Source organism: Ranitomeya variabilis, chromosome 3 (assembly GCF_051348905.1).
Source record: "Ranitomeya variabilis isolate aRanVar5 chromosome 3, aRanVar5.hap1, whole genome shotgun sequence".
Classification (NCBI taxonomy): domain Eukaryota; kingdom Metazoa; phylum Chordata; class Amphibia; order Anura; family Dendrobatidae; genus Ranitomeya; species Ranitomeya variabilis.
This window is the reverse complement of record NC_135234.1, coordinates 730452727-730465761: the sequence shown is the minus strand read 5'-3', so window position 1 is coordinate 730465761 and position 13035 is coordinate 730452727. Positions and strand designations below refer to the sequence as shown.

The 13035-nt window shown below is 44.0% G+C and overlaps 1 protein-coding gene across 2 annotated transcripts in view; it reads right to left on the bottom strand.

The window, feature by feature from the left end:
- Positions 1–13035, bottom strand: part of ATM (ATM serine/threonine kinase) — a 171988-nt gene that overhangs the window by 115634 nt on the left and 43319 nt on the right. For both annotated transcript variants that reach the window (XM_077298431.1, XM_077298432.1), the window contains exons 16-26: positions 12943–13032; positions 12310–12478; positions 12020–12216; positions 10923–11005; positions 10351–10506; positions 10190–10265; positions 9690–9820; positions 6986–7085; positions 6465–6641; positions 4254–4423; positions 3867–4110 (exon numbers count right to left, since the gene is read on the bottom strand). In XM_077298431.1, the coding sequence (XP_077154546.1) occupies positions 3867–4110; positions 4254–4423; positions 6465–6641; positions 6986–7085; positions 9690–9820; positions 10190–10265; positions 10351–10506; positions 10923–11005; positions 12020–12216; positions 12310–12478; positions 12943–13032 (1593 nt within the window). The remainder of the gene's footprint in view (positions 1–3866; positions 4111–4253; positions 4424–6464; positions 6642–6985; positions 7086–9689; positions 9821–10189; positions 10266–10350; positions 10507–10922; positions 11006–12019; positions 12217–12309; positions 12479–12942; positions 13033–13035) is intronic.

Genomic DNA, 13035 nt, shown 5'->3' with positions numbered 1-13035 from the left:
GTTTGTCGGCAAACAAGTTTATTTCCAGCCATCCCCGCGAGTGATTTATTCGCTGAAACACCTGGGAGTTTAGGATCCATTCCTCTTGCAGCTTGTTGCGGCTTAGGAAGTCTGCCTTAGTGTTCTCTGCCCTTTTTATGTGCAGCGCTGTTAGGGACAAAATATTTTGCTCTCCCAGCTGGAAGAGCCTATTTTCTCCTTCCATTAGGGAGTGGGAACTTGTTCCCCCTGGTGGTTGATATACCAAAACCCGGTTGTCCGACAGGACTCAGACATGGCAACTAAGGAGGAAATAGAGGAAGCCCTCTTTCTACATTCCAGAATTCTTTCAGGTTCGACAACTGACCCTTCTCTAAGCGTGACCAAGACCCCTGAATTGAATGATCCCTCAGATGAGCCCCCCAACCCGAGTTTCTCGCATCGGTTGTGAGTATGTTGTTTACTGGCCTCACCCATTGGACCCTTGATGTTATGTTTGCCCTGTCTGTCCACCAGGACAGGAAGTTTCTGACTTCCAAAGAAAATTCCATCTTCCCTTCTAAATGCCTTTTTAGCTATCTTTGTGCAGACAGAATTTCCCACTGAAGCTGGGCCCATCTGACCGCTGGGATGCAAGATGTCAGGGCTCCTAACAGAGACAATGCCTTCCTTAGGATCATTTTTGGAAGATCTCTAGCTGCTGACGCAAGGTTTACTACCTTGTTCAGTTTGTTCTCGGGCAAGAGACAAGCCTGAAGCTCGAAATTTAGAACAAGGTTCAGGAAAGTCTGTACTGATACTGGTTTTAGTCTTGATTTCTGAGAGTTCACCATCCACCAGCCTAGATCTTCTAAGATGACTCTCATGTCTTTCAACAGTGTTGCGCACTGGTATTCTTATCTCCCTACTATGAGGAAGTCGGCTATTAGCTTGGTGAAGCCCCTCAGAGCCACCAACAGCTCGAATGGAAGCTCCCTGAATTGATAATGTTTAACCTCCCCCTGTACATGCAAGACTACTCTTAGGTGTCTCTGATGGTCTAGATGAATCGGGATGTGGTAATAAGCATCCTTTAAACTGATGACCACCATGACAGAATTGTGATGCAGCAGTTTTATGGTTGTACTTACAAATTCCATCTTGAAGGTGCGATTTTTTATCCACTGATTGGGATTCTTCAGATTGATGGTGGTCCTGATTGAACCATCTATTTCTATTTATCAAAAAGAGGGGGAATAAAATCCCCTTCATTTTGTTCGTCTGGGATCTCGCACAGAACCTGCATCTCTATCAGGCCCAAGATCTCTGTCTCTTGAGCTAGCTGTTCTTCCACTGACGTTCTGGTGGGTGTCATTAAAAAGATTTGACAAGGCAGATGGTAAAACTCTATTTTCAGACCTTCCCTTACTAAATACAGAACCCAGGTGCTGGAGATGTTCTCCCAGGCCTGGGTGAATAGGGAAAGCCTTCCCTCAACTACTAGCCTGGCATCATTGTGAGGATTTTTTGGAAGCTGAAAAGGGACCTCCGAACAGGAATCCGTCCTCTTTCCTACTTTTAAACTCCCACTTTCTCCTCTCCCCCAGAGTCCCCAATTAATATTTTTTCCTCCAAAAGGAAGTCTCCCTTGAATCACTGGTGAATCAGGGAAAGCCCTTCTTCTTGTGACCAACCTTTTTTAAGATGTTGTCCAACTTTTTCCAGAACAAAAATTGGCCATCATATGGTATTGAGCCCAGTTTATTTCTTGACTTCTAATCCCCCAGACAGCCCTTGAGCCACAAAGCCCATCTCTCTGCATTCAATAATCCAGCAGAACCTAGCTGCTAGTTTCACCAAGTCTGTGGATGTGTCTGCTAGGAATGCTGCGGCTCTGTGTAAGAAGGGCAGGTTGGCCAAAATCTTATCCCTTGGGAGTTTTATTTCTGAGCTGTAGATTCATTTGTTGCAGCCAAATCATGAGGAAACAGGCGGTACCAGTTCTGACAATCACCACCTTCAGACCCCCTGCTGCTCTTCCCATGTGTGCTTCAGATAGCCATCTGCTTTTTTTTCTAAAGGATCTCTAAAGGTACCTTCACACTGAACAACTTAACAACGATAACGATAGCGATCCGTGACGTTGCAGCGTCCTGGATAGCGATATCGTTGTGTTTGACACGCAGCAGCGATCAGGATCCTGCTGTGATATCGTTGGTCGGAGCTAGAAGGCCAGCACCTTATTTCGTCGCTGGATCACCCGCTGACATCGCTGAATCGGTGTCTGTGACACGGATTCAGCGATGTCTTCACTGGTAACCAGGGTAAACATCGGGTTACTAAGCGCAGGGCTGCGCTTAGTAACCCGATGTTTACCCTGGTTACCAGTGTAAATGTAAAAAAAAAAAACACTACATACTTACATTCCGGTGTCTGTAGCGTCCCCCGGCGTCCGCTTCCCTGCACTGTTTCAGCTGCCGGCCGGCCGTAAAGCAGAGCACAGCGGTGACGTCACCGCTCTGCTTTAGGGCCGGCGCTTACACAGTGCAGGGAAGCGGACGCCGGGGGACGCTACAGACACCGGAATGTAAGTATGTAGTGTTTGTTTTTTTTTTACATTTACACTGGTAACCAGGGTAAACATCGGGTTACTAAGCGCGGCCCTGCGCTTAGTAACCCGATGTTTACCCTGGTTACCTGGGGACTTCGGCATCGTTGGTCGCTGGAGAGCTGTCTGTGTGACAGCTCTCCAGCGACCACACAACGACGAAACAGCGACGCTGCAGCGATCGGCATCGTTGTCTATATCGCTGTGGCGTCACTTAATGTGACGGTACCTTAAGTACCCCAGAATCTTCAAAGGGTAGGGATGACTTCTTTGAGGATTTTGATATGGTCCCATCAATCATAGGGATCTTATCCCATAATTCTGAGCCCTTTTCCTCAAAAGGATATCTGCTTTTTGCAGATGAGGGCATCGCACCGGTTTTCTCCACTGCTTGTTAATGAGTGCCTGGATTTTACTATTAACCAGAAAGGTGCACTTCTTTTTCTGCTCCAACCATCCAAACCACATCTTTCAGGGACTTCGCAGTCTTCTCCTCCTTTAAACCAATTGTTGACCTAACCAGCCTATCTGTATCATCCACCAGGAACATGGTCTGCCCCCCTATGTCACTATCCTAGGAGGATGAGGATGAAGACTCACTGTTATATTGCTCCTCTGATAATGGAGAACAGTCAGAATCGGTAGTTACTTCCCTAGGTCTTTTATTCACTTTTTTTAATAGGGTTTTTAGGGAGTCTTCCACCTCAGCCCTAGTAACAGGTCGAAGGCTTGCTGCAAAGTCTGGGGTCTCTTCACTGATTGATGCGGAAGTCTGAACAGATATTTTTCTTCCAGTCCATTGCTAGCGGGGTCTTACATAGCGCAAATTCCCTGTTTCTCCTCTTAGTCCTAGCTGAGCAAGTGTCCGTGGAGCGCGCTGACACTAGGCAAGCTTCCCGGCTGCTGCATCACGCTGACACCGAATGGAGAGTGGACACGGGAAGTGTGGCGCGGCGGTCTGAGACATGCTGTGCATCTCAGTCTCTGCCACCGGCACGTGGATAAGAGCCCTCATTGAATCTGTGAACGGCGCTTCCAGGCGCCTTAAGGCTGGCTTCACAGTCATGTAGCCTGCTCTTCTGGACACAGGGACAGAGCTGGGAAAAGACCACGGATTTCAGCAAAAGGTTCTCATCAAGGACAGGAAACCAACTGATGCGGAGGAGAGGTGCCGCCCTTTTATTTTAGTAGGTTTCCTGTCCTTGGTGGGCGGAACCCTCTCTCGGGTGTGAGGTCATGGGTGAAAGGAAAAAAATCCTTAGAAAGGCATCTATACCCTGTAAAGCAAGCAAAGAATTACCTTTATTCCTAAGCAGCTGTCGTCTCGTAGCAAATCGTAGACTTTTAATGCAACTGCCCTATTAGTCTTCTCAGAGTCACTTTTAGATTCCAATGCAAAATATGGCAAAATATTCACTAAAATTCTAGGGAAACAGTCAGCAAGTAGGACCTTCCAGTCCTCCTCAATACACTGAGCCATTGACTTGATCTCATCAAACTCGCTCCTTATGACTAGGGATGGAATAAGCACTTTGTAGCAGGACCTGTAGTGAAGAGCAGAAAGGGCAATACACACATACGCATATAATAATAATAATAATAATTTTTATTTATATAGCGCCAACATATTCCGCAGCGCTTTAATATATATAATGAATAATGATAATAATAATAGATATTTACTAACTTGTAGAAATCTCTGAGATTTGAGTAATCTAACAAGGTGTAAGGAAAAGTAGACAGGTTGTATTCCGGAATCTTCATTCTAAGCCATTCAAACACCAAGTAATCTAAGTGTGAGGTCACGAAGTCTTTCATATTTCTGTACCCCAGGGTGGTAGAAACCCTTTCTAAAACCTGTATCAAAATGGAGAAAAGACAAGTAACCATAAAAGTTACACCAATAACTTTCACACAACTTTAATGAATTTACCACATTTTTATACTCAGTCCCTCTATGTCTATTGCTCTAGATATTTTCTCTGGGTCAGCACAGTTTAATAGAAATTGTACTTTCAGCAAACTTTGCACAGATTAATAATTTAACTCTGCCTTGCTGAAGACAAAACAGAGTGTCAGGTTACACCTCTTACTACAATTTATAAAGAAGAGAGGGGTAAGGCTATGTTCACACGTTGCAGAATTGCTGCGGAAATTTCTGCGGCAATTCCGCAACTCCTGCCGCGGGTATATCGCATGCGGAATTGGCATGCATATTCCCGCTAAACACTAGCGTTTTGCAAGCGTAATTAGCCTGCAGAATGCTAGCGTTTTCCAAGCGATCTGTAGCATCGCTTGAAAAACTGATTTACAGGTTGGTCACACTTGTCAAACATAGTGTTTGACAAGTGTGACCAACTTTTTGCTATTGATGCTGCCTATGCAGCATCAATAGTAAAAAGATCTGTTAAAAATAATTTAAAAAAAAATTTAAAAAATGGTTATTCTCACCTTCCGACAGCCCCCGATCTCCTCAGTGGTGAACGCGGCGGCTTCCGTTCCCAGGGATGCTGTGTGCGAAGGACCTGGGATGACGTCACGGTCACGTGACCACGACTTCATCCCAGGTCCTTCGCACACAGCATCCCGGGGAACGGAAGCCGCCGCGTGCACCGCTGAGAGGCGAGAAGACTCCGGGGGCCATCAGAAGGTGAGTATATCACTATTTTTTATTTCAATTCTTTTAACAATTATATGGTGCCCAGTCCGTGGAGGAGAGTCTCCTCTCCTCCACCCTGGGTACCATCCGCACATGATCCGCTTACTTCCCGCATGGTGGACATAGCCCCATGCAGGAAGTAAGCGAATCAATGCATTCCTATGTGTGCGGAATCCCCGCGATTCCGCAAATTAATGAACATGCTGCGTTTTTTTCCCGGAATGCGTTTCCGCTCAGAAAAAAAAAACGCAGCATGTGCATACAAAATGCGGATTGCATTCTTTTAATAGGATGCTTAATGTGAGCGTTTTTTTCGCGGTTTTATCGCTTTTTATAGCGAAAAAACTTGAAAAATCCAGAACGTGTTCACACAGCCTAAGAGTAATAAAGAGCAGAGTGAGAAGACTGGCATAGTTAAAAACAAAAAAGATAATTGAGCTGAACTTTCTAACAAGTCTATTACCACACCCACATCCTCCCAGAACAGGATTCACATACACACAACTCAGTAGTGCTGAATAATTTCCTCGCTGCTGCTTCTGTCTGTGTTCTAATTAAAGGGAATATGTCAGCAGGCTTTTGCTATGTAATCTGAGACAGCAGGAGATAGAAGTTGAAACCCAGAATTCAGGGATGTGTCACTTGTCCAAGTGTGTGCTGTTGTTTACTAACCGTGAAGGATTTATCACTAAGAGATTAACATTGCAAGACTAGTGCGGCAACTAAGCGCCTCATGGTCTATGGACTCTGTGCTGTGTATGTTAGACGTCATAGCAGGGAGTCTCCTCCCAACAGCTCAGAGTCAACTGCAAGTTAAGAGAAAACTGGTGAAATATTAGGATTGCAGGGTAGAAGTCATCTAATGGCCAGGGATCATGTTATTCCTAATATACAGAAGAAAAATTATACTGAAAAGTTACTTGAACATACAGTTACCCTTTAATCAAAGCCCAACACTACTAACATACAGCCAATTGTTTAAAACTAATGAACCATCTTTAGCATAGGCCATCTGTCAGGAGCCCATAAAGTCCCTGTGGCTACATGAGAAGACTAACATTTTCAAAGACACATGATGGTTGAGGCCCTGCTGGAGATCTTGGAGCTGTGAGATGTGCCACTGCCATAGTTATTAGAACAGTAGGGATCCATCTTTAGGCACCACTGCCAAGTAAACCGGACAAAGTAAGGACTGGTCATCAGTTTAATAAAACTCGCATATGCCATGAAATGACTTGCCTTCTTGATCTGTTGAGGATCCAGGTTATTTTGTCTCACAGACTGACATATGGCAAATAACGCCTGCTTCTCACACACGGGGCTGGAGGACAGGATCACAGACACCAACATAAGAAGTGTAGAATTTCGGTTATACTTCTCATCAGGTAGATCTTCTGGGTCCTGACAATTGCGAGACTGAACAAGAGGATGAATGGGATGATAAAAATTATGAGTATGGCTGTATTCACAATTTAACAATTACATATCATGTGTTAGTTACAATTGACCCCTATTTCCATTACAGAAATTTAAGGCTGACGCTTAGATTTCTGGTGTGGATCCACATGAGGATTGTCATTTAATGGTGGCAATCATGTGGAAACATTACTAAAATTTTGCTGGTGACTTATTTCCATAATGCAGATAAAAATCAACTCCTTTAAAAATTAAGTTGTAACTATTGCAGAAAAAGTAGTAAATTACAGGCAAGAGGAAAATGTATAGACAGAAAGATGATGCAAAATGTAGGATGGTATTACCAAGTAACTCATTCCCTCCTGGACCTTCATGTAGACACTTTCAAAAGCCCTTTGCTGTAACTTCAGGGGCAGAGCCTGCAACTTCACATCCTGGAAGAGTCTGTCAGTAATCAGAATAATAGAGGTTAATGGTTAGGACGGCTCCGTTTTATCCTAGCAGTATAAGGGCCTTGTAGATACTTCACCAATCCCTGGTGGTGCACGATATTATTACCTATAATGTATACCTGTGAAATGGGATCACTGCAAAACCAGATGGAAACCACTCAAAAGAAGATATAACACTTAGGCCCCAATTCATCAAAGCTGTTACGCCAGAAATCTGGTATAAAAAGGATTGAAAAGTTGCAAAAGCTGCGCTAAACTTTTAGAGACTTTTGTCAGTCTCAGTCCATTTTTGCCTACCTCTAACAAAGAAGGTGGGAGTAGCAACCTCCACTTGTCAAATTCATGACGAGACGGCGATCCTTATTTCACAAATCTTACTCAGTGAATTTTATGGCGATGGGCACACGGAGGTGCATGACATTTTTCAGATGTGTCAAAATGATTAAAAGGCGTGCACACCTTAAAGAATCAGGAGTGTCTGACTCCAGTACGCCTCCTCATCAAGACTGGCATGAACAACGTCGGTCTTGATGAATCGGATCCTTAACTCCAAAAATTTCTCTTTGTTCATTAACACAGAAACATATTCTGGGAAGCCACTAAGTATATAACAATAAAGTGGTAGATAAGTGCTCTCAATGGTGAAATCTAAAGTTGGAGTTGAGTTAAAGGGGTTCACCTTTTTTCCACTTTTAGAAATAGGGATTTTTGTGTACTCACCGTAAAATCCTTTTCTCCGAGCCAATCTATGGGGGACACAGGACCATGTGTGTTATGATGCTGCTACTAGGAGGACACTAAGTTAACACAGAAAGATTAACTCCTCCTCTGCAGTATACACCCTCTCACTGGCCAGTATTCAACCAGTTCGGTAGTAAAGCAGTTAGGCGTATTAACCAAGAGACAATAAAACTATGTCAAAACCAAAGAAGTAACAACAAGCCAATAGGCTAACAGGGCGGGTGTCCCCCAATGATTGGCTCGGAGAAAAGGATTTTACGGTGAGTACACAAAAATCTCTATTTCTCCTACGCCTCAATGGGGGACACAGGATCATAAGACGTCCTAAAGCAGTCCTTGGGTGGGGAGCAACATAGCTGCTAATACCCCATGTACTATAGGCTTACAGCTAAGGTACTGCCGACTGCAGAATGCGCCTGCCAAGGGCAGCATCTGCAGAGGATGGAGAATGAATGTGGTAGTGTTTTGTAGAAGTATGCAAGCTGGACCAAGTCGCAGCTTTGCAGACCTGTTGTGCTGACGCCTGGTGCCGAATGGCCCAAGAGGCGCCCACCGACCGAGTAGAATGGGCCTTAATCCCTGCTGGGATAGGAACACCCTTGACATGATAGGATTCCTGAATAGCCGATCAAATCCATTTGGCTTGAGTAGCCTTGGAAGCGGGCAAGCCCTTTCTTTGTCCCTCTGGAAGTACGAATGGACATCTGACTTGCGGAAGGGAGCCGTCCGTGAGATATATCGTTGAAGGGCCCTAACCACATCAAGAGTGTGCAGGGCTTTCTCAATGCGATGGACTGGTGCTGGACAGAATGAAGGCAGAATAATCTCCTCATTGAGGTGGAAGGAGGAAATGACTTTGGGTAGAAGAGAAGGAAAAGTCCACAAGACTGCCTTATCTGGGTGAAAAATCAGAAACGGGGGTCAGCAGGAAAGAGCCGCCAACTCCGAGACGCGCCTGATTGACGTAATAGCCACTAGAAAAAAAACTTTCCAGGAAAGGAGGTTCAGAGAGTCGTCCTGCAGTGGTTCGAAAGGGGCCTACTGAAAAGCTCCAAGAACCAAATTAAGATCCCATGGATCCAAGGGCATTTATAGGGAGGCACCACACGGGAAACAGCATAGATTAGGCGTGCCCCAGTCGTCGCAGGAGAAGTAAGGGAAGGTATACTCCGCGTGCTCGCCTGTTGATGGTTCGGGGCAGAGCGGATCCTTGAAAGGAATCCGTCGCCCCCTTCACTCCGTTAATTAAAAAATAAAAATTTAAAGAAAAAGAAAATAAAAACGTTGGGGTCTGAAACAGACCCAAGTGCCTCCTACAGACACTAAGCAAGAACTGGTTGAACATTGGCCAGTGAGAGGGTGTATACTGCAGAGGAGGAGTTAATCTTTCTGTGTTAACTTAGTGTCCTCCTAGTGGCAGCAGCATAACACCCATGGTCCTGTGTCCCCCAATGAGGCGTAGGAGAAAAAAGTGCTCAACAAGCAATGAGATACTAGTACAAAAAGACAAATACAGATAGAACTCACTCTCTCCGAGGCCATTGCCGGCCCCAGTGGTGCAGCGGTGATATCAAATCCACAGCTCACATCACCGCTGTAGCCACTCACGGAGGTCAGTGACAAGCCACCGAGCTCAGGAATTTTCAACACTGGTGATGTGACCTAAGGATGTGACGCCATCACTAGAGCTAAAACACAAAAACAGGAGCATGTGATGGACCCCAGGAGCATGAGTACTACATGTATTTTATTTTTACAAATATCCAATTATTTGGGAACCACGATTCTAATACTGGAAACCCCTTTAAGCGTTAGATTTCTGAAAATAAGTGAGTCTACAACTGCATAATCATACCTGTTGGCAGCCTGAGCAGCGAGCATACGGACTTGCTGATGGGGATCAGCAAGGAATTCTGAGAATGCATCTCTCACAGTAAGATCGGTCTCTCCCACAGTGAAAATTGTCCACTTGCTATGAGGGTCAACCTGTGATACAAATAACAAAATAAGAATCTATTAAAGCAAATGGCAGTGAAGGAACTGGAGCATCTGCAGGTGCCGTAAAAGCCAACCTGCACCCCATACAGCAGTTTTACAGAGCAGTGTCATGCCAACTCTTACTAATAAAGCAATGACCTGTATCGCAGCCAAAGTCGCCGTGTAGCCCCAGTCTAAGGGAACATGAACCAAAAGCTCACAGATAGCAGCAACAAAAGATACCGCACCGCTCCAGCCTACGCCGTACCCCAATAGCACTGACATCCTGTTGGGTGATGTACACAGTCCTCCCAGTAAATGGGACTGTGCACATCTACAGTATAGCATGTATATATTTTTTTTCTCTAGAAGTCATACCTCAATTAAAGTTTTCATGCAGTTCACAAGTGCCACGCGAACCGCTGCTGTATATTTTCCATCTTTTGTTAAATGCCTATGAAGAATACATGGAAACAGAATGTAAGGAAATATCCTGCCATGACAAGTCCATTTACAAAACGATAATGTAGGACACATACCAGAAGGCGTAGATGACGTTCAGCAGCTGGCCCTCCGCATCAGACGTCTCCTCTGTGTCTTCTTCATCCTGTCCCAAGCACCTTACTAGAGGAAGGAGATTTCTGAGAATGGCGGTACACACCTCCTGGTCTCGTCTGTAGGCCGAGCAGACATCTCTGCAAGGAGCATAAAGACAATGGATGTAAAGCGAGGCAGGAAGGTAACTGTATTATGAAGCCAATAAATAAATATATATACATATTTATTATATATTTGGTATAATAATTAATGGGTGCATTATGTACAGATATCATAAGGAGGAGCGCTGATGATTTTTCCTAGCAGCCCATGTGAAGATAATCACACCTTGTTCCGACACATGCCGTATTATGGAGCCATTCTGCCCTCAACTCAATGCTTTTAGGGCACAACAAAGGTAACAGGATTGTCAGAGTCCTGCAGGTCAGTTTTGCTGGCAGATGCACATGTTTGAAGCTTTGCCAAATGTGTGAGGCTTAAGAGTCAGCATATGGACAATGGATGTTAAGCCACAAAAGGAAAGGTGAGAAAAAAAAAAAAAAAAAAAACTTACGGAACACTTTTTAGCAAAATATTAATGTCATCTATGGGCAAAGTGACGTCCTTCACTGGCAGGTCATTCAGAAGCTGTAGTAACTGCAAAGGCAAACAAAATATAAATAAAAAATGTAGAGGAAACAATTATATATATTTTTTGCTAACCTATAAAATTCTACACCAACTTCCTATTTAGGAAGGGAACCAGTCATTAGAATCATGCTGCTCACGCTACAGGCAGGAGGAATCTCAGCCCGACTGATTTATCTTTTACTCCGAAATGCTGAGTCATTGCTGAGAAAACATGGCTTGAAAAGCCGCTCGGGACTACAGGAAAAGACCTGACAAGTCCGGTGCTACCCCCGGCCATTTCCTCCCCACTCCGCTCCCATTTACTGACAGGTCTCTGCCATGTGTGCCCTATGGCATGCCATGTAGGGTGGGGAGAAAACGTTCGGAGTCAGCACCGGACAGTCAGGTCTCCATTACAGGGGTATTCCCATCTCCAAGATCCTATCCCAAGGTGTAGTAATTGTAATATTATTAGTAAATATCTCCAATTAGAAATGTAGTATAGTTCTTCGGATTCACTATGTCTCTTTCCTCATGTGCAGGCATTGCAGGAGCTTAGGTATCCATGGTTATGACCACCGATATAGTCACAGGGGGATTAATACACGTCACAATGTTCAGATTTATATTTCTTAAATAATTAGAAAACCATATATCATTTCCTTTACACTTAAATACTTGCTACTTTGTGGTTGTGTATCACATAAAATCCCAATAAACAATATTTAATTTGATGGCTGTAATGTGAAAAAATGTGGAAAAGTTCACAGGGTATGAATATGTTTTCAAGGCTCTTTATGTGCAGAAATGTTGAAAAATGAACATGCTGAGGATTAAACCTCAGCAGAGATGGACAATTTATGCTGCAGATATATTTTTCATTACAGGTGATTGAGATTTCTTAAAATTTCATGCACGATGTTGATAGTCTGAAGTACAGCAGATATTTTTATGAGAAAAATCCGAACAGAAAACCTCCTACATTTGCACTATACGGGAAGGTAGCCTAATAGTCCCTTCCAGTTAGCGCTGTCATCTTACCACACGAAGATGCAATGGTTTGCTGCTGTCTAGTGAGGTATCAATGAGATTCAAGAGTCTCCTCCTTATGTCAGAAGGTCTGAAATTGACATTATGGCTAATGGCAGTAGATGCACAGAAACACAGGAATTGCAGAGTCTGGGACAGCACCATCTCAGGTTTGGTCAGATGTTCCTCTGATAATGGACTCACTGCACCTATAGAGGAAAAACAAGAAATGGAGCTATTACCATCCAAACCTGATCTACAAAAAGACGAATGATATGAAAGCCATCATCTTCTAAACCTACCAGTGATATTCTGTAGCTCTCCGCTTTCTATATTTTCTGTGGCTTCATTAGACGAGTGGTCACCAAAGAAGTCTGCATCTCCTTGCTCTTCTATATCCATCCTGGCTTCTCTGTCTATACCTATGGGATCTGCGTCCACGGCCTCAGCTGTGGTGCCATTGCTAGTCACCTAGGAATACAATATACTGAGAATTTACCACCTAGAAAATAAGTCTCCATACATATTTGGTTCTCTTCAATGCGAGCATTTACCCCCTCTCCCATTGAGTTGTGTTTAGACACTATAATCAGCCTACCAGCATCCTGCTCTGTACTGATGAGGAGGAAAACCCTGGAACATTGCTGCCTACAGATCTGCCTCTAGTTTGACTGGTGTTAACTCCTTGGCAAAAAAATTTTCCAAGGAAGCATTGCCTTTAAAAATATAAAAGTCTCCGCTCATAATTGGGTGTCGTCAATGACCGCCTGCACAGCCTTAAGAATAACATCACCAAAATTTGCTGCGGACCCCTAGTGTTTTTTATCAAGCCTAAAAGATATCAATGAGACATATAGTATAGGCTGAACTTTATAGCCTCTGTTCGTTATGATGGAGATACATTTTCCGACCTTCCTATTACTTGGTGATCTTACCAGGTGTCGACATATTTCACACAAATCGGTTAACATCCTTGTTGTTAGAAGGCGAAGAAACAAGTCCGCAGAGAATCGAGCAGGACCCGTCTA